The 27355-nt window shown below is 34.7% G+C and overlaps 1 protein-coding gene across 4 annotated transcripts in view; it reads right to left on the bottom strand.

Moving 5' to 3' along the window:
* The window catches only part of WDFY3 (WD repeat and FYVE domain containing 3), a 305264-nt gene that overhangs the window by 130268 nt on the left and 147641 nt on the right, over positions 1-27355 (bottom strand). For all 4 annotated transcript variants that reach the window (XM_030819090.1, XM_030819089.1, XM_030819088.1 and 1 more), the window contains 8 exons: positions 23762-24229; positions 22762-22863; positions 20076-20269; positions 12622-13079; positions 11082-11165; positions 6016-6193; positions 4381-4595; positions 724-836 (listed from right to left, as the gene is read on the bottom strand). In XM_030819090.1, the coding sequence (XP_030674950.1) occupies positions 724-836; positions 4381-4595; positions 6016-6193; positions 11082-11165; positions 12622-13079; positions 20076-20269; positions 22762-22863; positions 23762-24229 (1812 nt within the window). The remainder of the gene's footprint in view (positions 1-723; positions 837-4380; positions 4596-6015; positions 6194-11081; positions 11166-12621; positions 13080-20075; positions 20270-22761; positions 22864-23761; positions 24230-27355) is intronic.

Consider the following 27355-nt stretch of genomic DNA (forward strand, 5'->3'; position numbering starts at 1 on the left):
TGCACGATCGTAAAAGTACTTTAAAGATTCCCATATTTATAAAAAGGGTAACAATTTCAAGAATAAAAAGACAAATTCTAAACAGATTGTCATTATCTCTCCAGGGACACATTACAAATGTAATGAAGAAAATATTCTCTCTCAAAATAAACTACATGAGTATACGAAACTGTTTTCCTCCTAAATGTGCTGGATATTCAGGCAACTATAAAGATATTTCAAATATTCTCTTTGGGAAAGGAACTATTTTTGTTCCTACTCTTAGCAAAGGAAATCACAACTCAATTCTTATTTATTTATTTATTTATTTATTTATTTATTGAGACGGAGTCTTGCTCTGTCGCCCAGGCTGGAGTTCAGTGGCGCGATCTTGGCTCACTGCAAGCTCCGCCTCCTGGGTTTACATCATTCTCCTGCCTCAGCCTCCCGAGTAGCTGGGACTACAGGCGCCCGCCACTGTGCCTGGCTCATTTTTTTTGTACTTTTTAGTAAAGACGGGGTTTCACCGTGGTCTCGATCTCCTGACCTCGTGATCCGCCCGCCTTGGCCTCCCAAAGTGCTGGGATTACAGGCGTGAGCCACTGCGCCCGGCCTGTTTCTCTATTTAAATAATAAACCCTTCTCTTTCTTTGCTTTCACAAACTTCTTTAAATAATATTCAGCCCCTACATGATTTTCATTCATAAAATAAATCAAAAAAGGGAATTTCAAAAGTCAACTTACTTCTCATTTCTGGTTCATAACTCAGTGAACTTGGTTTGTGGACCCTATATTGTTTTAGCAGTTTTTTGTCCCAGGCACCACAATTTAAAGGACTTGCCAAACGTAAAAACTCCCTAAGAAAGAGACAAAGCAAAGTTATTCCTTGATTGAGATTATTATAGAATTCATAAACCCAATATTCAGAAAAGGAATTTAATAAATTCCAACAGACTAATTACAATACAAAACAATGCAAAGTATAATAAAACAATATAGTGTTAGTTTTACATTTAATCACCATATAGCTATATATCTGACATATATTTTTTAAAATGTTTTTTAGACAGTTATTCCTTGATTGAGAATATTATAATTCATAAACCATTTTCAAAAAAGGAATTTAATAAATTCCAACAGACTAATTACAATACAAAAAATGCAAGTATAATAAAACATATACAGTGTTAGTTTTACATTAATCACCATATAGCTATATATCTGCTACACATTTTTATAAATTCATTTTTTAGAAGTTAATAATATTTAAGAAGAACCCCAACTCAAATATTTCTAAAACCAAACTCATCACCTTACATCCAAACCCAGGGCATTTCTTATGTTCCGCATCTCATTGAAATGTGTTTTTGTTCCTTCTCCTTTCTTTAACTTTCCATATTCAAAAAATCAGAAAATCCTGCTATTACTACTCATAAAAATATGGAATCTGCTCTTTTCTCTCATTCTTGCTGCTATCACCCAGACCACATTATTTTACTATTCCTAAAACAGTCTTAATTACCTCCTGTGACACCAATGTTGCCCCAACTCAATCCATTCCTCACTATAGTCAGTATCTCACAGAACTTAAATCTACACAGTGTCACTCTATTGCTTAAGACTCTTCCATGACTGTCCACATAGTTGAAAACACAAAACAGCTAGCATTCAGTACCATACATGAGATGATTTCTACTGTACTCTCCAGCTTCACTGCTCCCATCTTTCCCCCAGTCATAAATTCCACTTAAGACATACATAAAACTTCTGATTGCCTAAGAATGCTGTACTCCTTTTCTATCCTGGACCACCATATTTGTTTTTCTTGTTGGGGAAAAAATTCTTGCCCTTACTTTTTCACCTGGTTAACTCTCTTCCATACTTTAGACTTTTTTATTTATCATAATTTTTTTGTGTGTGTGCGACAGGCTCTTGCTCTGTCACCCAGACTGGAGTGCAGTGGTGTGATCATAGCTCACTGCAATCTCAAACTCTTGGGCCCAAGAGATCCTTCAGCCTCAGTCTCCCAAGTAACAAGGACTACAGGCACACACCACGCTAGTTAAAAAAAATATATATATATACGTATATATATATATGTATACATGTGTATACATATATATATAGATATACATTTTTTTTTTTTTTGTAGAAACAGGGTCTCACTATGTTATTCAGGCTTATTTCAAACTCCTGACCTCAAGTAATCCTCCTGCATTGGCCTCCCAAAGTGTTGGGATTACAGGCATGAGCCACACTGCCCGGCCTCATACTTTATTTCATTAACTGTCATTTCCTCCAGGAAGCCTGCTTTGAGTCACACTTCCAAAAGTCTCTGCCCCTATATAAACTCTGTAACACTGCTATTACGAACTTAATAAACAATATTTTCATTTCCTGCTTATCTGCATGTATTCTTTACTAGACTATACATTTTTTAAGAGCATGAACCCTCCATAACCTGTCATTTATAACATCATGTTAAAAAAAAAGTAGAATACTCTAAATTTTCAATTCCCTACAGCAGGAAACAAAAAAGGCTTACAAGTTAGGTTTGCCAGTTTTTCATGTAGAACGTTAGACACAATTAGTTGGTACCATCATTTGACTTCTTTTTTCTGAGAACTCACTAATTGTGAAAACTGAACATACCCAATGGTTGATTTTCATTGCTTATTCTATTTATCTAACTATGCAATATAAGTTATCTGGTAAAATAGTAGCATTAGGTATGGGACAATGTCTCTCTCTCTGTGTTTCTCTACTTTTAAAGTAGCAGATTACCAAAAAGGATCAGGGGAAAATCTCAATGCTATTTTCAAAACTTTAGGATGGTGAGCACAACTACAAGATAATGGATGAAGTGAGTAGGTCCATCTCACTCATCTTGGCATTATAAAGGCCGTGAACACTGCCTGATACAACACCATTTAACAAATGCTTACTGCATAAAAGTTTCTTAATCCACAATCGGTTTGGAGTCAGTTTTAAAAACTTACAAATAAATTTCAACCATTTTTAAGAAAGCTCCTAAAAGTTTTATAAAAGAGGAGTACTCTAATAATAAGTTATGTAATAGCAGTGTTATAGAGTTTATATAGGGGCAGCCTACCCAGACTTTTGGAAGGGTGGCTCAAAGCAGGAGGCTTCCTGGAGGAAATGACAGATGTATATGAATCATTCAAGAAATACACATATATAAGTATATATTTCTTGAATGATTCACAAACTGTGATACATCCATACTATGGACCATTATTCAGTAATAAAAAGAAAAGACTACTGATACATGTAACAACTTGTGTGCAGCTCAAGAGCAATATGATTAGTGAAGAGACAATTTCAAAAGATCACATACTGTATAACCTCATTTATGTAACATTCTCAAAATCAGTGGTACCCAACCTTTTTTGGCATCAGGGACCGGTTTTGTGGAAGACAATTTTTTCATGGATGGATTGTGGGGGATGGTTTTAGGATGAAACTGTTCCACCTCAGATCATCAGGCATTAGATTAGTTAGATTCTCATAAGGAGTGCCCAACCTAAATCCCTTGCATGCACAGTTCACAATAGGGTTCACGCTCCTATAAGTATCTAATGCCACTGCTGATTTGACAGGAGGTGGAACACAGGCGGTAATGCTGGCTCACCCACAGCTTACCTCCTGCTGTGCGGCCCAGTTCCTAACAGGACATGGACCAGTACTGGTCCACGGCTTGGGGGTTTGGGACCCCTGCTCATAACGACAAAACTATGGAGACGGAGAACAGATCAGTGATTTCCATGGGCTAACGATGTTGGGGTTAGGGGAGTGGGTATGACAATAAAGGTAGCACTAGAGAAATCTTTGTGACATCGTAATTGTGTCGTGATTACATGAATCTACACATGTGATACAATAATAGATAATTGTATGTGCACATGAATACATCATACCAATATCAATTTCTTGGTTTGGATACTGTAGTATAGTTATTGTAAGGTGTAACTACCGGAGGAAAATGGGCAAAGGGCATAGGAAAACTCTTGGATCTATATTCACAACTTATGGTGAATCTATTATTTCAAAATTGAAAAGTTAAGTATTTCTTTAAAAACTTCTTACATATGAAAAGTTATTAAATATAAAGTAAATGCATGACTTTATTTTTAAAGGAAAGTGAGAGCTTGCTAAATTCAAATGAAAGAAATAACTAATGGACAGAAACACTAAATGTTTACTAATAACTAGATTTACTTGTTTCTAAGTGCTATATTTTGAGTAGTTTGTCCATTTTTTGTTATATTTTGCCTATAGATAACTGATATATGTCCATTAAGGCAGGAACTCTGGAATCATAAGGACTCTATAAACTGACATTACTAATTGTGGACTATTTGCGTATGAAAGAGAACTTACCTCAACACCATGGGTTCCAGGGCCTGAGAGGCTAATCGTTCAAACATCCGCTGCAGGGGCGGGTGCAGTGAGTGGTCCTCATCAGCCAAAGCAGCACTGCACCTCTGCAGCAGTCGTGCATGAAGACCAGCTTCACACATGACTTGCTGGTTCCTTTCTGTGTGCACCAGGGATTGTAAAATATTTGCCACGGCAAGTTGAAGATCCAAAGCATGCTAAAATCAACAAAGAAATCCACACGGTCAGGTCATTCTTAGTGAGAAAGGTGACAATTCTTTTCACATGAAACATTCTTTTTTAATTTTTTCTTTTTGAGACAGAGTTTCGCTCTTGTTGCCCAGGCTGGAGTGCAATGGTGTGCTCTTGCCTCACCGCAACCTCCGCCTCGCAGGTTCAAGTGATTCTCCTGCCATAGCCTCCCAAGTAACTGGGATAACAGGCGCCCACCACCACGCCCAGCTAACTTTTGTATTTTTAGTAGAGACGGGATTTCACCATGTTGGCCAGGCTGGTCTCAAACTCCTGACCTCAGGTGATCCACCTGCCTCAGCCTCCCAAGTGCTAGGATTACAGGCATGAGCCACTGCGCCCGGCAGAAGCATACTTTTTTTTTTGAGACAGAGTCTTGCTCTGTCGCCCAGGTTGGAGTGCAATGGTGTGATCTCGGCTCTCGGCTCACTGCAACCTCCGCCTCCTGGGTTCAAGCAATTCTCCTGCCTCAGTCTGCTGAGTAGCTGGTGACTACAGGTGCCTGCCACCACGCCAGGCTAATTTTTTGCATTTTTTGTATTTTTAGTAGAGGCAGGGTTTCACTGTGTTAGCCAGGATGGTCTCGATCTCCTGACCCCATGATCCACCCGCCTTAGCCTCCCAAAGTGCTGGGATTACAGGTGTGAGCCACTGTGCCTGGCCAGAAGCATATCTTTTAATATGAAGTCTCTATATGCTTCCAAATACACTCAGATAAATTAAGTAACTTGCTTAGAGCAATATAGCAATTCCAGAACAGGTTAGGCAAACATGTCCTATTTTAATTTTGCTAGAAGTACAGGCAGCTGGACTCTATTCTCTTCCAAGCCTTTTGTATTACATGACTATATGACTAAAAGTAGTTCTATTTTTATAGAAATAGCAGGGATAAAATCTTCTTAATGGTGGGCAGATAACTAGTTTAAAGGAAAGCCTACTGTTTACATCTGTGACACTTTAGGCCTTAGAGGCCATATAACATTCTAATAAAAATCATCACCCAAACTCCAATTCACTCAAACTCTTGAGTGCAACAAGTCAAAACAGACAAATAGCCTCAATGTAGTATCTTCAGTCATTTTTCCTTCTGTATTATTCATTAGCAATGTCCACTGCTGAGCAGGATTTACAAGGAGAAACAGAATTATTCTAGCACCAGAAGAAGCTACCTTGGTTGCCTTTGTAATGAATGAATTGGATTCTAAAACATATATATCTACCATTTATCATGAAAGGTAACACTCAAAAAAATCCTTTTTTTCCCCTTCAGCTACTTTAGTATGTAATATTAACTTTCTTCCTCAACCCCCTAGCTCATATAATCATACTCACATCCTTTCATTCATTTCATTACAGATGGGAAGGAACTAACATATTCAAGCTTACTTCTGGCTGTGTCACTGACCCAACAGAGGCCAGTAGGTCCAGCATGGCAAGCATGGCTCCAGGATGAATGATGACTGCATCAGAACTCTGGAGAGATGAAGTTGTCACATGTAGTTTCAGGTCAGCAACATTTTTAGGAGGGTAAACAGGAGGAGTTGAAACAGAATGATATGCATGCCTATAAAAAAAAGAGTAAATTTGGTATTGAATTCCAATCACATTCTCTTCCTCTTCTGTTACTTTCATCCACTGATAACCAAAAAGCCTTGTTAGAAAACACCTTAAGGTTGGGATAGAAAAAAAGGAATATATTATCAACTTGAGTTGATATGTGTGTGTGTCCGCACGTGTGTGGTGGGTGTGTGCAGACCATGTAACTATCCATTATTCATAGCCTTTATATGATTTTTACTTTTACTGATTTACTATATGGATGGTTTGATTAAAAAATGACACCTGTACCAGAAGATGTAAAGAACAGGTACAATCATAGTGATTCAAAGCTCTAGGAGGATGACAGTTCTAATAATATGTGATGAGAGATCAAGTTAAATTAATTACCTCAATGAGATTTTATCTTTTGAAATTACCTATATGTGTTTTAACCTTTCCTTAGTGCATGAGTAACACAATCAACAACTAACTGGGTCAACTGAGTCAGGGTTGTCTCAGAGTCTAGGCTATCCAAGAATAAATATATTTGGCATTGTGGGAGTTTTCCTTTAGCTTATTTGGAACTACTTTCATCTTCTGCATCTATCCTCACTACCACTGAAAATATTCATTGCAACTTTTAAAAACTTGAAGGCAATTTACAGAACAAGTTTCTATGAATTAGAAAGCCCAGCCATGTCCTGAATGTACACATTTCTTCTCATCAATGATCTCTACTTTCTATTTCATACTACTCATCTACAATTCATGAATTTTGCACATTTTGCATCTTGGCACTAAGAAACAGATGCTTGTGGCTTCAGCCTATGGGAACTCTTTGTTCCAATGAGTTGGTCTCAGCATAATTTGTCTAATGTTGAGCTCTGTCACAGAGAGCAATGCAGTTTTAGCTCTCTGGGACAAGAGCAGCTTGGGAAACAGATGCTTTACGTCAGTGATTTAGTAGCAAAGAATTGGCACTGCCATGGTTTAAAAAAAATACCGTTCTCTTTTTAACAGGGATTCTAGGAAAATGTTCAGCTTTACTTATAAAAAGGCACATAGGCTCTCCTAGTTTATTTAGAAGTCAGCATGTCCTTTACCCATTCATGTTTTCACTCCCTGTGTTCTGCCATTTTTCATTCAAAAGATTTAATTTCTAAACTTACTAAGAAAAATATTTTAAAATGTGTATTACCAACAGTTATCCTCCTCCTATATTGCTCCCTTTATTCTTTTAAATATTTTGATCCATCTAGAAAAAATTCATAATTTATCTAGCATGTATCAGAAATAACCACCGAATTCCAAAATTTCATTAAAAATCTTTTCATTGCATATACACACATACGCATAGATTCTAATTGTCTATTTTAGTTATAGGCCTTCCAAAATCATTTCTAAATTGACAAGATTTGATGAGATTTGGATTTAAGTTACTGATACACTCAGGAAGAAATCTCTACATCTTTGGACACTGAACTCTTTACTAACACAGGTTGAGTATCCCTAATCCAAAAATCTGAAATCTGAAATGCTCCAAAATCCAAAACTTTTTAAGCACCCACATGACACCACAAGTAGAAAATTTCACATCTGACCTTATATGATGGATCAGAGTCAAAACACAGTCAAAACTTTGTTTCATGTACAAAATTATTAAAAATATTACATAAAATTATCTTCTGGCTACTTGTATAAGATGTATATGCAACATAAATAAATTCTGTGTCTGGACTTCGGTCCCATACTCAAGATATCTCATTATATATATTGCAAATATTACAAAATCCAAAAAACTGGAAATCAAAACAATTCTGGTCCCAAGTATTTTGGATAAGAAGTACTCAACCTGTATATAATTATTACAGTAGTACATTTTATCTTATATAAGAAAACAATATTCTGAAAAAGGAATTACATTCATTGTTTTCAAACCAGAAAAATATTGCAAACATTGCTGATATCTAAAACACGGTATTTATTAACTAAAATTAGGTGTATTACAACAGGTATTATACAAAATTAATTCTGATTAAGTCACCTAGGAATCACCACAGGTATCACTTTTTAAATTTTGGAATTACGGTAAGCTTATTAAATGGTTAATTCCCCAGCAAGAACTAACCATTTGCAAAGATAGGATAAAATTACATTTCATAATTTGGTTGCTATTTAATATTTCAACCTAAATTCTCATATATATTTAAGATTCATCTACCTCTTTTGGGAATGCATAATATTTAAATTCTGAATCTGCTTTGCTTAATTTATCATCAGGTGTGTAGAGGCACTAAGTAATGGATCCCATGTTTGAAGGATAACAAGTACTTGCCACCTTTTGCTCCATTGCAGTTATATTCTGTAGAGTTCTGATTATTATTTTGTATTCACTTCTAACTCTGATTGAACACTGTTCAGCTATAATTCTGTTCTATTATTCCTTCTGAATAATGAACAATGAAAAAGGTTTTGAGTTTTAGTTTTCCAAATATAAAGTCAGCTAGTTCATTTTCCCCCAATTCTTAAAATAGAGAAGAATCTCCTGGATACTACATGTCAGACAAGTATCACAAGCTCAAAACGTCCTTAGCATCTGAGAGTGTTCCACAAGCCATAAAAACACAGTCAAATTTTGGTTTCTCCTTTTGCCAACAAAACTAGTATGTTTTGCTACAAGAAAAAGATGTCTATAAGCTGATGTAATTTGTTGAGAGGTTCCAGAAATAGTGTGACTTAAATTCTAATTTCAAGTTACTAGACTTGAATTTGTGAAGTAAAAAACATAATATTCTTTACTAGCTTATGATTCTTACCACTGAGCAAAATATATGCAAGCTGAATAGAATGGCAACCTGAAAATGTCAACAATCATCTTAGTATTAGCATGAACAGTATCAGGGGCTTTCTGTCCTTGGGGTAATGTCAACTTGTAGGACTCATGGAGAATTCACACAGATTAGGGCTCAATCAACTAACTTTACTGATTTAGTGACAGTTTTCCCTTAAGTCAAAGACCTGGTATCTCTACATGGAGCTACACTGTAAATGATGACAATATGTTTTTGATTTAAGGCCGTAAGTAACTCTTTAAGAATAAAAAGAAAATGCTGTTTTCCCTTTGTCAAATTACCATTTAAATAAATAGAAAGTTCTGATGTATTTTTGGAAATGCAGTCTTGCTCTGTAGTCCAGGCTGGAGTGCAGTGCCGTGATCTCTGCTCACTGCAACCTCCGCCTCCTGCGTTCATGCAGTTCTCCTGACTCAGCTCCCGAGTAGCTGGGATTACAGGTGCACGCTGCCATGCCCGGCTAATTTTTTTTGTTTTTTTTTTGTATTTTAGTAGAGATGGGGTTTCACTGTGTTGCCAAGCTGGTCTTAAACTCCTGACCTCAGGCAATCCACCTGCCTTGGCCTCCCAAAGTGCTAGGATTACAGGTGTGAGCCACTGCACCTGGCCCTGATGTATTTTTTTAAGTATCCTTTTAATCTGTGTATTTTTATTTTGTGGCATTTGGTTAACACTTAAAAAGGACTAAATGTTTTTAAACAGCAAATTTTAAGGCTTTACTCATTTATAATTTAATCACCATATTTTTAAATTGTGATTTTTAGTAATTTAAACTACTAATTGAAATTATTTCTCTAATATTCAGTAATTCCTTGGGCTCATGAACAAACACAAATTTTCAAACACACACATTTTTTACCTCGACCATTTTAGCAACAGAAAAATACATGATATCAACTCAAATTTAACTAGTTTATCATTCCTTGAATTAGGAACAGCTCTTTTTAAAAAAAGAAATTGCAGTTTTTAAGCACAAATATACTGAACAATCCTATACTCATTTAAGACTATTCTGAACCATGCCATGGTTTGTTGTGCAAAGTAAGCTATAAGTGTAAATTTAAGAGAAAAAATGAAATTACATCTTTTCATATACCTAATATTACTATGCAAATATGTTGAAATACCGAATCCATAACAAATACTTTTGATGTACTAACTCCAGCTATCTTCAAGTTTCAAAATCTGAACAACAGTATTAAAATTATAACAACAACATAGCAGAACCTTGGGATTCATTTTTTAAAAGCCGCAATGAAAGAATATTAATGTAAGAGTTAAGGACTTATTTTTGGTTATGAGGAAAACAGGAGAAGTAATGAAGTATTTGGGGCCAACTGCAGACCATGATCATTTTATGTGCAGGTTGCAAATGTAATCTTAAGTGGATCTTAATTATACTTCTGTCAATCAACTGTAGTTTTTAAAAATTTGAGTGGAATTATTTTAAAGGTAGTTTTAAAAAGATCAACTAGATCAGCTTAGAGATTTACAGACCACTGATCAAAGTAAGTATTGGAGTGGGTTTTTTACTAACTTTTTCAAAGCTTAGCTGTGAGCATTTTTCATAACAGCAACATACTTCAATTGGTTGAATCTGATGGAGAAAATACACAGTTCCTTTCAGTGCTATGAAATTCATTTTGGAATAACAGTAAAAACCAAAGAATGATCCCAACGTTTACAGTAAAAAATAAAAAAAAATAAAAATAAAAAAGTGGCAAAGTATTCTACTTGGAGACATTAAGTCCACATTTCTAACTTATTTTTAATAAAATACATGCTTTTTCTATAACAAAAATGTGTAGTTTAGTATAAAAAAGTTGGATGACAAAACTATATATGTCCTTCATAGTTTCACAGCATCAACACATTTTACTCTCATGAAAAATTGGTATTTTTAAAACCTAAAAACACTCCCCAAAACCCCAAAAGTTAAAAAAAAAACAAAAAAAACAAAACTGAAATCACAAAACACAATCAACATGTTAACATAAATAAGCACAGAAAAAAAGAAACCCCACACAAATAAGAGACTGACTTCTCTTATATGATCAGTACCTTTTCCTGGACAAAGCTGGTGTACCCCAAGGAGAGGGGAGAGAAGACTCACTTGTCAGGCAAGGAGGGATCTGTTCTGCACGACTACAGACAACAAAACAGACAGGGTGGTTCAGAGAGGTTAGAAGAAGAGAACACCAGGTTGGCAGTTGGTTAGTTTCACAAGAAATGCCAGTAAAAGTTTAATAAGGAACATCTTCCATATTCAGCAGGAACAAGGAACAAGACTACAACACAAGCACTGAATGAAACAGAAAAGCATGCTCACGGCAGATGCTTATTCCATTCATGTTAACATTTAACACATCTGTTAAACAGGGTGCTCTAAGCCCTATTTTTGAGAGTGAGTAAAAATGACGTATTCTAACTAGGATAAGTAGAAATCAAGGGAAAAGAGGTTGAATCTGAATATACAAATTTATATAGCTCATTCCTAGAACACTACACTGTCCTGTGTTTTCGTTAACTATACATATGCATTTTATTTCAAGATAGGGAAAAGTAGAAGTTTACCGAATTTTTTTTTTTTTAGTTGTTGTCATAGTTGTTTGGATTTTTAAATGTAAACACTGAGGACTAAGAAATCTTGTTAAGAAGCAGGAAACAGTTGATACTTCAAAGCAGATATTCCACAGAAAAGGACACAAAACCTATTATAAGCTCTATCCAATGGAGTTACATGGTCTATTTATGAGGGCAGTTCATTTATTTTATGTAGTAAAACTATGGTAACTTAAAAGCAGTAACACTTGGGGCATAAATTAGAAGTATTATTTTCAAAGTGACATCTTCATTGAAAACACAGTTGAAGCACTGAAAATAAGTGATCTAGATGAAGTGGCTCTCCTACAATCTCCAAGAACCCTAGATTCCCCCATTGTAGAATTTGTCACACTATATGTAATTGTTTATTTATGTGTCTATATTTTAGCTAAAAGATAGCAAGGACCAAGACAGCCCTGTATAGAGCTGAATCCTCAATGCCTAGCACAGTGACTTGGCATGCAGCAGGTTTTTGTTAAGTACTTATTTCATGAAGGAATGAGTAAATACTGAGTCTGATGGCCTCTTGAACTTGACGGTTCAAGACACTGACACCTCTCTTTGGGAACTACATCATTTTTTGAGGAGTACGAAATGTGGAGAATGATGGAGTATGTGTCTGGAAATAAGAATAATCATAATGATGTTCTATTGATAACACATATCAATAAGTCCAGATGCACCATTTGAGGCTAAAAAGAAAAAAGACAATAGTAAACACTATCATTAAAGGAAACTTCACAGAAACTGTCCCAATAACTGCAATGAGAACTAATTGAACCTGAATTTACAAATAGTACACAGGCTTCCATGCTAAAAAAAAAAAAAAAATACCAGAGCAAGAGTAATACTCAAAAATAAAGTGATACACCTGAAACAAATAGAAGAAGAGTCATCTATTTTCATATTCTTTTGGATTAACTAATAATTCAAGTCTTAATGTTGAAGTCATGCTTAGTATACACCCTTTAATTCAGAGGACAGAGCAGAGTCATACCTGTCAAAAGAATCTGTGGCTACTTTGTAAAGATAAATAAAAAGTTTACTGCAGTGCCGTAACGTGGGTGACACTGATTCTATTGAGACTACATCTTCCTCTAAAAGTCTTTGAAATGGCTGTGTATTTGAGGGGAAGACATTCATGGCGCTTATTTTTCTTAGGTCTGAGAAGCAGCCAAGAAATCGAACAGCATCTGCCAACTTCTCATACTGAATCTCTGTTTTGAAGAAATGAGAGTTGGCTGGCTCATAGCGCATTGCTGCAGTCAACGTGCAGAACACAGTGTGAAGAAGTTCAAACACTTGATTCTGGTTCACTTTCTCCCAGCCATTCTTGGGTGGACAGCTCAAAGATCTTTCCATAGCAACGAGCAAGGATGTAATGTACACAAATCCTCCAACTTTTCTAAAAACTGTTCTTGAACGATGGCTTTCTCGAAGGACCGACAGGAGGGCCTACCAGAGACAAAAGAAAAAAACAAATGAAAATACACATAATTCAAAAAAAAAAAAAACACTATGCATGTATATGGAGGTTGTACGTTCTGTAAATCTGACATGTTTTTATCATTTACCCAATAAATGGTCCTATAAAGCATATCAAATAGTTTGCTAATTAAAAAAAGCCACATTAAATGCTGAAGGTAATTTTAGGAAACACTATCACATATTTCTTTGATAGAATAAAGCTACATCCAAATATTGGCTGAAAAGCTTTTCCAGAGTCTTTAATTGATTATGACATCAATGAATTCAGTGACTTTACAAAGTAAGTAAAATACATCTTCTAGTCTAGTTTTACACAATCATGAAAAGTTACGACTGTGTGTATACAAACTGATTAATTCTAGAAGGGATCACAGAGATGGTCAGAGCAGCCAAGATCTGAGGTCTTTTGTCTCATATAAGGTGACCATATTCATGCTTTAGAAAGCAGATTCACTTTAGAAGACTTATTAAACATTCTCTTTTGCAAAATGAACTGAAGCCTAAGGGTTGAAAGTATGGCTTTTCCCAAAACAGCTGTAAGCTTTAAGAAAGAAAACCTGAAGTAAATAAATAAATCAAACATTTACTTTCTGAACTGTCATAATTTTAACTTAGCTTACGATTTTTTTTTTTTTAAACAAAAACAAAAACAGAGTCATGCTCTATCACCCAGCTTGGAGTGCTGTGGCGCGATCTTGGCTCACTGCAACCTCCACCTCCGGGGTTCAAGCAATTCCGGTGCCTCAGCCTCCTGAGTAGCTGGGATTACAGGCACGCACCACTATGCCCAGTTAATTTTTTGTATTTTTAGTAGAGATGGGGTTTTACCATATCGGCCAGGCTAGTCTCAAACTCCTGGCCTCAAGTGATCCACCCACCTCTGCCTCCCAAAGTGCTGGGATTACAGGCATGAGCCACTGCCCTGGCCAGCTTATGATTTTAAAAAACACATTACAAAATCACCTAATATTTTATCAGGCACTTGCTATGTACTAGGCACTCTAGGTGCTTTTTTGCACTAGCTTATTTAATCCTTTCAACAATCCTATGTGTAAGGTACTATTATTATTTCCACTTTATAGATAAGGAATTGAGGCCCAATGTGGTAAAATAACTCTCCAAAGACTATACAACTTATAAAATGGTAAAGGTAGAATTTAAACCTAGGTAGTCTAATTACTCTACTCCTGCACTTAATCATGACATTATGCCCCAAACAGCGATCTGAAATCTTTTTTACAGATACAGTGGACTCCTTTGCCCTCTGTTTCATTAATTGTAGCACAATGGGTATCTACTATTACTTAAGATATAATTTCTAATCTGTCCAATAATTGCATTTGAAAAAGTCATTTTATTAAAAGATCTCGCACACTTCTAATGGTATCTGAAGAATGAAAAGGCTACATACAGGTTGAGTATCCATTATTTAAAGTGTTTGGCACCAGAAAAGTTTCGGATTTTGGAATATTTGCACATATACAGTAAGTTATCTAAACACAAAATTCATGTATGTTTCATATATACCTTATACACAAAGCCTGAAGGTAATTTTATATAATATTTTAAATAATTTTGTTCATGCAACTTTACCATCTCATGAGGTCAGGTGTGGAATTTTCCACTTGTCAGCACTCAAAAAGATTGCAGCATTTTGAATTTCAGGTTTTTGGATGAGGGATGCTCAACCTGTATTAATATATTAGTCACCTTTTGACATATACTGCTTCAGAAGTTATGAAGATTTCATTGTTCATACCTATTCCTTAATATTTTAAAAGACAGAAAATATGCAATCTGTATGTAAATAAAATATAAAAACAATGTTTCTTCCAATAGTCTTCAATCGATAAATTTTCATTTTAGTATCTGGTAACAATATAGCTTCCCTATCTTGTCAAATTTAATAAGCTATATGAATACTTAAAATATCTCATATTAATAAAAGACTTAACTAACACACAGGTATGCGCACACGTGCACACACACACGCACACACACACTCCTTATAACATAGGCTGAAGATGGCTGAACTCAGAATGCTTGGGGTCATATTCTGACTCCAACATTAAAAAGTATTTAACCATCCCAGTTACTTAACCTTTCCGTGTCACAGTTTCCTCTTATGTAAAATGGAAACAACAATAACTAACCTCAAAGGAAATACATGTAAAAACCCTTAGAGAAGTGCCCGGCATATAAGCCTATCACTATCATCAATTTTCAAAAACATACTGGGAGAAAAATATGACAAGTATTATTTTATAGATGAGGAGGGGTGAGTTCAAAATTAAAGTAACATGTACAAAATGCTATCACTGGTTCGAATTATGAGTGAGGTTAGAAAAACTGCTGCTTACGAATCCTTAGTCCAATAATTTACATTATGCACTAGGCCCACCTCCTACTTCCTCAAAACCGGTATCTGTTGTCGCTCTGACATTATCCCAGCACAATCTCAGTATTTGAAAAATTTCAAACACCATGAATAATGTAACTTCCCACTTACATCAATAAATGATGACAAGTAGCAAACACCAAAGTTGCAATGAGATCTGGAGGCTGCTTGGTTAATTAGACAAAATCAGCTATATATTACTTATATTTGCATAAATACAATTCATACAATTCAAATTTGTGCATCAGGAGAATTTCCACGACATGTCATGGAATGTCAGGTTTGTGTATAAATAATTACAAATTAAATTACATAGGTCTGTGGTATATGTCAGTTGAATGGAGGCACTAAGAAGCAATTCTGAATGAAGTAAAAATGGAAATTAAAACTGAGAACCCAAATTTTCCCTACTGGCTCTCAATGCTACTTTTTCCCTTCAAAGCAGAATGCCAGAGCTAGCTCATACCGGCTCTCAAGAGGTCAAGTGCCATATTTTCAGGAATTTTGTAAGTCAGTTGTTAAACGTACAATCATAATTAAAAATTAAGTAACAAATTTACAACTAAATATTTTAAAGATAAAATAACTCAAAACTCATCAGTTTCTAATTATTTTCTGAATTTTACTATTACCTATGCTTTTACATATCTGCATGAGGAAATGCTATATAATGGTGTACTACTGTGCAACTCTTTCCAGTCCACATTCAGTGGCACATTAGTTGACTGAATAGGCCACAATGAGAGTATTTATACCCTGGAAATCAGTAAATGCAAAATATCATGACCCTCTCCTGCCCTCTTCCAGCCTGAGAATCAGTTACTAACATTAACCAGAACACTGCCTTAAAATTACGGGTCAGCCAATTACTTCTTGTTGGCTTTACTTACCAATATTTAAAAAATCCAATTAATAAGGTACCAAAAAAGGAGAAAATGGTATGTTAAAAAAAGTTGGCAACCTTAGCATCTTTTGAAGCCATCTATATTCTCCCAACAATTCCTTCAAATATAAAATGTTCTTCAAATATTGACACTCATGTGGATATCCTTTTTGTCTAAGAGATAAATTGTGGTGAAATTAATCTTGCTTTTAAGATGAATATTCAAAATTGTCATTATACACCATCAAAACATGATGAAATACATGACAGCATAAAGAAAGAAATGCTATTTTTTCATTACCAATGAAACATTTAATTGAATAAAAGTAAAAGAAAATAGAAGTAATAACTACTAATGTCTGTGGCTGGAATGGGGTATGTAGGAAACTAGTATATGCCACTCCAAAATATGCCACTATGGCATAAGGATTATTTTCAGTTGAAGGCAATTGGGAAGAAGTAGATATAAGAAAACTCTCTGCCATCCCTTATTTGATGAAGTCAGACCCTTCCCAGCCTGGAGACAGCAAAGAAATGCACACAACAAACTACCAACTATTCTTTACCATTTATTTGCCTTCCCACAAGTTGATATCCCTAGAGTCCTTTTCCTTTATGTCATCATTTCTCTAAAAATGTACTGTTCTTTGCGGAGAATGCTATGCAGTGGTCCCCCTTCTCTGCAGTTTTGCTTTCCTTCGTTTTAGTTACCTGTGCTCAAACTTGGCCTGAAAATATTGAATGAAAAATACCAGAAACAACAATTCAAAAGTCTTAAATTATGTATCGTTCAGAGTAACATGATGAAATCTCACACTGCCCCACACCACTGTGACTCATCCCTGTGTCCAGTGTACATATGCTGCAGAAGCCACCTGCCCATTAGTCACTGAGCAGTCTCGGTTATCAGAGCAATTGTGGAGGTTTCCTAGTCCCTGTGTTCAAGTAACCCTTATTTTACTTAATAGTGGCCCCAAAGCATAAGAGTAGCGACACTGGCATATTGTTATAATTATTCTATCTTATTATTGGTTATTGTTGTTAATCTCTTACTGTGCCTAATTTATAAATTAAATGTTATCACAGGTATCTATACACACAGGAAAAAAACATAGTATATATAGCATTCCGTACCATCTGTAGTTTCAGACATTTCTGGGGGGTCTTAGAATGTATTCCCCCGAAGATATGGGGGGACTACCATACAAAATGGAGTTCTAAGCCACCTCTTTGAGAATTAGTCATCTTTCCCTGGTTGTCTCCCATGCACATATGAGGTAGACATGTTAATAAACTTGTTTGTTTTTCTCTTGTTAATTTGTCTTTTGTAACACTGGTCTGTCCTAGTTAAGAACTCAGCAGGTAAAGGAAAAATAATGTTTTCCTCATCTACAGGTGAGAGTACTAGTAGAGGAAGTGAGAGGAGATGGAGATCAGGTCACAAGGGCCTTGGAAGCAAGGTTAAACACACTGGTTTGTCTGTTATTATTTTAATGTCATTTTAGACTTAAAGAAAAACTGCATAAATAGTTCAAAGAATTCACAGATATCTTTCATTCAGATTCTTGAAAAATTACAATCTTAATTTATCTCTTTCTCCACTTCCCTTTTCCCCTAAAAGCTTCAGTGTTTTTCAAAAAAAGGAATTCTCTTACTACTCACAGTACAATGCTCAAAATCAGAGAACTAACATTCAAACAATTATTTTATCTACAGACCTTGTGTTTTTTCCAAATCCCAACAATATCCTCCATAGCAAAGGAAAATTCAAGTTCATGTACTATATTCACTAGTCACTTCAACCTCAACCTCTACTTTTTGGAACAGTTCCTAAGTCATTTTTAATTTCATTTTGTCTCATTTTTTTAAAAGTTTAGGCCAATTATTTCATAGAAAGTCCTCCAATTAGGATTTATCTGATGTTTTCTCATAATCAGATTCATATTATATACTTTTGGGAGGAAAAAGTACAAAAATGAGCTGAATTTTTCTCAGTGCTTCCTATCAGGAGGTGTATGCTGTTCATTTGTCCATCACTGGCAAAGTTAATGCTGATCTTTTAGTTAAGGTAGGGTCCATTGTAAAGCTAGTATTTTAGCACTCGAAATTAAGAAATATCTTTTGAGGATAAAATTTAAGAGTACGCAAAAATCCTTTCACTTCTAAAACTTTCATCTAGTATCTTTAGTAGCCAGTGATGAATTTTACTTGAATCAATTATTACTATTATAGTTCATACACTGTGATTTTCTTTGACTTTTGACTATAAATAAGAGTTTTTCCTCTTCTCTCATTTATTTGTTTGATAGTACTTACTTAATTGCTTATTTTCTTTGATCTCTTCTTTACTTTTTCAAGGCAAACTGAAATGTTTTAGGCTCATTTTGTTTCTTTCTGTGCCCTAGTCCTGGAATCAAGCATTTCACCAAGGAGGCCTGAATCCTTATAATGGAAAATTGTATTTAGAAACCTTGCATCAATCAATAAATTAAAGAACATAAATTTCGATGGACTTCTTTCACTTTGCTCAGATATTATTTAAATACAAGAGCAGGTTTTTAGTCACAAAAAGAGAAGGCTATGTCTCTTTTTATTAAAAAACAACTATTATTCACAGCACATAAGTTGAAAGCACAGCTTTACAAAGAGACTACATGGGTTCAGATCTAGGCTCCTCTACCTACTAGACATACAGAACTTGCGAAAATTTTTTAACCAGTCTGTGTTTCAGTTTACAATATGTAAAGCAGGAACACTAATAGTGTTTATTTTTATCATAAGGATTAAATAAGTAGATGCACATAAATGCATACAACAGTACTAATAGAAAGCAGTCAATAAATGTTAGCTACTGTTATATCTAGAACTTGGAAATTTTTAAAATATATCATTTAATATTTAATAGTCTTTACTTTTCCATTACGCCTTACTTGCATTACTAAATTCACTTCTAAATGAAAGTGAAACATTCGATTATAGTTTGATTCTAAAAATTTCTTACATATCATTTCTTACAATGTCAATAACTTCAGTAATATGAGAGAATATGAGTATATAAATCTGCATAAAACAATGGTGCTGTGGAAATAAAATGGGTATTGAAATCCGGGGGTCAGTTCTACTAATTAAAAGTCACTTAAGTAAACAATATCCATGTTATATGATTTCTCTAAACCCAAGTTTTCTCATCTGCAAAACAGGGTGCTACTTACTTTATAGTATTGCTAAGGACTAAATGATAAAAGCATATGTAAAGCTCCTGGTATATTGTTTGATATCTACTAGAATATCCATTACTTACATACATACATATATGCATGCATGTGTATATAATGCCAAATCTAACATTCATTTCACAGATGCATAACACTATGAGTGAATTTAATTGAACAGAAAATATATATTTTTAGTATTAAGATCCTATACTTCATTAATATTTAATTTAAGAGTTCCAATAAGTCAAGATAATTACTGCAAAGGTTTATCAGCAGTAAGTAAAATATATACCGAAAAACATAAATGACTGGAGTTTTTCCAAGTTCCTAATGTGTACAAACTTGTGAGGTTTCTTGGGTAATTGGGATTTTTTAAAATTTCCCTGTCTCTAACTTAAATACAGATCATCTAAAAATAACCACAAATTTTAGCAGTAAAAGAGGGGAAACACATTTATCGAACTTACCCTTAAAATATCAGTCTTCAATTGCAATTCCGTCGGTGGGGCTGAATGCATTAGCCCCAGGAGAGTGCCCATGTCATCGTCCCCATTTGGGGAGAGCACCAGCTGCTGGATAGTCATCAGGGCATGCTGCCGGCATTGAGGGTACTTTACTATATTATGTGCACATCTTGCACCTCCAAATTCTCGAAAAATTCCTTGAAGGAAGGAGAAAAAGTCCAACAATGGCTACTTTAAAATATTCTGAGACAAGTCAGATGAATTAACATTCAGTTATTTTTTGTAGGTAAAGTAACTCAAAATAATGTAAATAAAACCTACCCAACTATTTCACCTTTTCAATTACAATACAAATTTGCACAGCGGGTTGTCAGCAAAGGTATATGCAAATTTCTCTACATTTCCTTAATGCAAGATTAATGCCGTGATATGTTCACCATGTCCAAGCTCTCAAAATCTAGAACATTCACAAGTCTCTTAGGTAGACCCCAGGAGACTCTGTATTATAATCAACTTATGTAAAAGGTTTTCAGAGGAACAATAGCCTAAATAAAGGAGATTTAAATGAACATGGCTTCCAAAATAGTAGCAAGAAAGGAATGGAATAAATTATTCCACCATGGGAAAAATTACAAGGAACCAACATGTTTTGTTGTACAGGTAGAGCATAAGAACAAAAAGTGACAAATTCTGTAACAGAAAGCATGTGTCATTGTTACTGCTCCAAAGCCTTTACACAGATTGACTTACTTAATACTCATCCCCTACCATATAGAACTAAGGTGGTCAAAGTCATACAGCTAGTAAGCAACAGAAATGGATGTATGCCTACACAGCCCAGCTCTGTAAGCCTGTGCTCCTGCTCACAAGTGATACTGTTCTCACATCAAATATTAATATCATCCTCCAGTAAATAAAAAAATGGGCCCAGTGATTGAAATCACTAATTAGTATTTCCTCTAAGTAATTCTTCTATCCCTTATGTTTTTAGGACATCTTGTTTATATCTCTATTATGGTTTATAACAGTCTTACTATTATTGCTTATGTTTGGTCTTCCATGACTACTGGATTTTCTCGATTTGTGTTTCAATAAATGTTTACTGAAACAGTGTATTCTGCTATGGCAGCCACTGTCCTCTCTGCTTAGTGGCTTTCTATTTGCTAACTTTATAAAAATTATAAGATCATGAAGTCAGTCTAAGTCATGTACTTGAGATTCAGCACATGGAATTTGTGACATCCTTTCATTACCTGAAGGCCTGTTTAGTTACCTCCTGGTTGTCAGTTAGGACCCACTAGATAATCATAATGGCTAATATTATTTAAATACTTAAACTATGAGTAAAGCACTGTTTTAAATGCCTAACATCACACAGCTAGTAACATCTTTCATACTAGGAAAAGAAAAACTGAAAAGAATTGTATGAAATTGTTTGGCACTTTGGGATATGTACTAAGTGACTTTTAGTCATACGGAGTAAGCTCTCCAATTGTCCAATCTCTTCCTGTGCAACTTCTAGGTCATCTCAAGGAAAGCTAATTTGCTAAGCAAATTCCTGTTAGTCTATCTTTATTATGTTTCTGAGTATCTCAGTTAACTAAACCTAGTTAGTGGAAATAAGATTATGCATTATGCCATAGACAAAATGTTACTATAGTATCCATTAAAAGTCGTCATACTCATTGTTTCAATTGCCTGTTAAATTCATTCAAGTCTATCTTAGCATTTGCCAAAGTTGTATCAGACTAATTACTTCTATAATTATGTGTCTACATTTTTCTTCACTAGATTCTAATTCCCAGAGAGCAAGAATGATCTTACCTTAGAATCTAGGTGTTATTCTAACACCTAGCTAGCATGGTACCTGGGATACGCAATATATTTTAAATATAATGAATGCTGAGTTTCTTTGCATTCAGGCAAACAGTCATGCATTTGTGCATGGGGTTCATTCATCCATGGCTTTCCATAACACTTAAAATATATTTCAAGCTCCTTACCATGGTCTAAAAAGCTCCCTATGATTTGGGCCCAGCCTACTAATCTGAACTAATTTTCCATCATTATTCCTCTCAAGTTGTACTGACCTTATTACCTGAGAGTTGTTTGATGTTAATTAAAACCTCAAGTAATCTTTTTTAAAAAGCAAGAGTGATATTTTATAAATATAGTTAGGCTATCTGTTAATGACAGGTAGAAAAGGATAAAAGAGAAATTGAGACCAAAATTAAACAAAATATTTAGTAAAGTTAATTAACCTTGGAGAGATTATGTTTTATTAGAGAATCATTGTTCAGTATTTCCTGAAGGTTGTAACATTATAATACTCTAACCTGCAGTACTAAAAAATTCTTTAAATCACTGTGTAAAGAAAATTTTAGAAAGAATTTAAATAGCAACTTGAGTAAGAGTGTATCAATAAAAAATTAGAAGAATACTTTCAACACAAGACACTATAAAAAGCAATTTAAACATCATTTTGAAATAGTAACAATGTTACATATTTTGTCATCAAGGTGCTCCTGATGGTCAAAAGTACTGCATTTTTAGGGACATGACGGGTACCATCACTGAATCAATAGCTTTTTCTCTTAAGTGACAGGAAGATTTCAGAAGCAAGAATCACCACAGAAGATGTAATCAGTGGTAATCTCCCAAAGTATTTCCTTATGGCTTTTTAAATTACCTGCATTTGTGTTTGATCCTTGAAGAAGCACTGTTAAGGTCTCCATAACCAATAAAGCCAGGTGTTTTTGGTCTTCAACTGAACTATTATTTCTTGAGTCCCCTAAAAAAAGGTTCAAAGGTCCAAATTACAAAAGTGATAAGCTTATTTTTTCTTGATTCAGTTTTACTGTAATAATTTCTTTGTTTCTTCAGTATTCAGTTTTACCCATAATATGACAGATATAATATAATCTTTAAAACGATGCATGTGTCCAACATTTGGCAAAAGTAGGCTCAAAATCAACATTAACAGATTTTATTTCGGTATGCTTGCAAGTGGCCGTTATCTAATAAATATTAAAAATGAAAATGCAAAGGTTAAATATATCCTCTTCACAGAGGGTTTTCCTAATAAAGGATGTCAACAGGAGAATGCTAGATTTTGATATACCAAAAAGAGAGAAAAGTTCATGAATAAAGCTACCTATTCAATCTGTATTAATTCACATTTAATACTTATTAATTGCCAGATACTACTGTACTTTTATCAGATTTATCACAGAGGTACCCAATGATAATACATTGTGTATATAACATCATTAAATATATGTATTTGCTCTGTACAATAAAAACACATTGAAGTAACTATACATTTAACTATATTTATTAGTTGTAATTAATAATAAATCTGGTTATTTTCAGAAGCTTTTAAAACTTGCTCTTAGAAGCAGAAGGCAGTAGATACTAGTCATGTGGATCATACATGTCTTCCCTCAGTTTTTACCTTCCTTTAAACTGTCTCCAATACACTCACATAATTCTAGCTTCCTCCTCCTCAATTACCTAACAGAGGTTGAATGAACCTGTAAATTTTGGAAAATATAGTTCACTAATATGTCACAATAATACACATTAGGAAGTCATTGAAATCAATAACCAAAGAATGGGAACAAGAACAAAAAAACTCTCTGTTTTGAACCCCTTTTCAAATAAAAATAAAATTACAGACAATACTTTACCTTGTTCATTTAGTGCCTGAGTTGGATCCTTCAACAGGGCAGCATATTTATGCAAAAGGTTTACCATGACCTCCAAAAGGCCAACCTCCCTGAACACATCTTTAAATATGTAGTCATGTCTTGTAAACTTAAGAAGTGTTTTCATTGCAATAATGCTACAGTGATAAGAAGAGCTAGATTTTAAGAGGATACTGACACTAATAAGTTCTTTACAAGGTATATAATTTAAGCTAAAAACAACAAACTCCAGCATCTCAAAGTATTTGTTTTGTACTTCTGGGAGTTTAGAAATCTTCTCCGCAAACTGTGACAATGTGTGCTGTGACTCTAGAATGAAGTAATTGGCATTGTCAGCCATGTAAATGTTTGTGATAGCATCAAGGATGATTTGGGCAAGGAAGCTGGTTTTTGCTTTTAAAAATGCATTCTGAAGAACTGCAAAGGCCTGGATGTTTCTCACACTGTGACCTAAAACAGAAAAGAAAAACATAAAAGTAGGTACTATGTGATATTTTAATGATGGCAAACTAGTCTGTTTAAACACATCATGAATTATAACATTTATCAGTTATTTACAAGAACATAACCCTGTTTTCACAAAAGGTCTTATTTTTCTTCATCAGGTTAAAATCATTTAATTAAAAATAACACTGATTAAAATTTTAATGCATTATTATGAATATTTCAATTCAAAAATAGTGTATGTTGAAAAGTTAGACTGTTTTAGAGGGAATAAAAGCATATTATAAACATCCATGCTTCTGAGTTTGGAAATGTGTGGTGGCATGGCATTTTATTATCTATGAGATTGATTTTGACTATAAGGACAGCTGTCTCTCAATTTAAAAAGACTTCGAGGTACAGGCCTGAGAGCAGCAATAATGAAGCAGGAAAACAGGATGGGAAAATTTTTCTAAATTCCAGTTTTCCTTTATAATTAGAACAGTGTGATTTTTATAAATTTTAAGCTGGAACTTTGTTTTGTTTTCTAGCTAACAGTACAATTTCTTCATATAGACATTTGTTAAAGCAATTTATGGCCAGCTATTCAAACATACCAAATGGGGGAAAAAAAAAACTTTATACATGGCTCTGGTGAGGCAAATTAGTGACAATAATTATAAAGAAATTAAGACAGAAAGTTCTATTTGAAGTACATGAAAATAAGCAGCTTGCCTCTAAAAGTAGTCCCCAGAACAATTGCTATTAGGAGTATATGGCATTTCCAAGTGTGACCAAAAAATTAACATAGTGTCTGACAGAATAAGCTGGATTTTAGAAAGGCTATAAACCAGAGAACTACCAAAATTAGTAAATGGAGTAGAAAGAATGCTCAGGGCTGGGGGCAGTAGCTCACTCCACTAGTCCTAGCACTTTGGGAAGATTGCCTGAGGTCAGGAGTTTTAGACCAACCTGGGTAACATAGCAAGACCACCTCCATTTCTACAGGAGATTAAAAAAAAAAAAATTTAGCTGGGGATGGTGGCATGTGCCTGTGGTTCTAGCTACTCAGGAGGCTGAGGCAGGAGGATTGCTTGAGCCCAGGAGTTTGAGGTTGCAGTGGGCTATGATCACACCACTGCACTTCAGCCTGGGCGACAGAAAGCAATCCTGTCTGTAAAATAAACAAAAAAGAATGCTCAGAAATCTTGAGTTGGACATTTCTTGAAAACACAGGGAATTTTAAAAATCTCCAGCCTATATATGATTTCAATTTTCTAATTTCTTGTTTATAATATATATATTTATTACATGTATGGCAAATACCAAAAATTTATCTTTGTTTCCTGTGTCTATCGGTCTATCTAAGTTTGTTTTTTGGTTACCTACATAATATAAAAAGTAAAGATGTCTGGAAAAGAATAATCAACATCTCAGCAGCTTTTCAAAAAAATAGTTCACACGATTATTAATTTATACGGAAAATCAAAAGACTTAGAATAAGGCCGGGCGCGGTGGCTCACGCCTGTAATCCCAGCACTTTGGGAGGCCGAGGCGGGCGGATCACGAGGTCAGGAGATCGAGACCATCCTGGCTAACACGGTGAAACCCCGTCTCTACTAAAAATACAAAAAAATTAGCCGGGCGCGGTGGCAGGCGCCTGTAGTCCCAGCTACGCGGGAGGCTGAGGCAGGAGAATGGCGTGAACCCCCGGGGGGCGGAGCCTGCAGTGAGCCGAGATCGCGCCACTGCACTCCAGCCTGGGTGAAAGAGCGAGACTCCGTCTCAAAAAAAAAAAAAAAAAAAAAAAAAAACAAAAGACTTAGAATAGCCAATATGATTCTGAGAAGAATGAACAAAACTGGACAACTTAAGTGACCTGATTTTAAGGCTTGTTATAAAGCTACAGCAATCAAGACAGTGTGGTATTGGCTTAAGGATAGGCACATGGATCAATCAAACAAAATTCAGAAAGTGTCTCAGATATATGTAGTCATATACGATATTTTCAACAAACGGTCTTGGCACATTCAGATATTCATATTAAAAAAGAAACTCTTACTTTCTACCCTCTATGATAATAACTTAAAATGTACCATAGACCTTAATTTAAGAGTTAAAATATGAAACACTGGATAAAGAAAAAATTAGAAGAAAACATTAGAGATCTCTGTGAATCTGAAGCAAAGATTTCTTCAATAGGAGAAAAACAATCACAAAATATTATTAAAATGAAAAACTGGACTTCATCAAAATTTAAAACTTCCATTTCTCAAAAGATGCGTTAAAAAAAACTCAGCAAGTCAAAACTAAGAGAACACACTTCCAAAATACATATTAAGGGATAAAAAACTTATACAGAATATCTAAAGAACTCTTATAACTCCAATAAAACAACCCTATCAAATAATGGGCACAGAGATCTGAACCAAGGTAGAGAAACAGATGGTGACAAAGCACATAAAAAATGCAAAACTTCATTAGTCAATTAGAAAAATGAAAATTAAAATAACAATTAGACATTATTGCATACTTAGTAAGACATCTAAAATTAAAAGGACTAACAATACCAAGTGTTACTGACAGCGTCAAGCAACTGGAACTGACATTGCTGATGTGAATGCAAAAATGGGACAGCCACTTTAGAAAATACTCTGGCAGTTTCTTATAAAGTTAAACATACATTTACCATATGATCTAGCACTTTCACTGCTCTTTATTTAGCTAAAAGAAATGAAAACGTATGTCCACAGAAAGATTTGTTTTATATAAATGTCCACTGTAGCTTTATTCCTCATAGTCAAATAAATGTCCATCAACTGGGGAAGAGATACACAAATTGTGGACTATCCAAACAATGAAATAATAATACCCAGCATTAAAAAGGAACAAACTTCTGATACACGCAATAACACAGGTGATTCTCCAAAGTATTACCATATTCCCCCCATTTTCATGGTTTTATTTTCTGTGGTTTCAGTTACCCATGGCTAATTACAGTCTGAAAACATTACACACAATAAGATATTTTGAGAGAGAGAGTGCTCATGCTCTTAAGAGAGAGCACACATTTACATAACTTTTATTATTGTATATTGCTATAATTGTTATATTTTACTATTATTGTTGTTAATCTCTTACTGTGACAAATTT

The sequence above is a fragment of the Nomascus leucogenys genome, chromosome 9 (assembly GCF_006542625.1).
Source record: "Nomascus leucogenys isolate Asia chromosome 9, Asia_NLE_v1, whole genome shotgun sequence".
Taxonomy (NCBI): Eukaryota; Metazoa; Chordata; class Mammalia; order Primates; family Hylobatidae; genus Nomascus; species Nomascus leucogenys.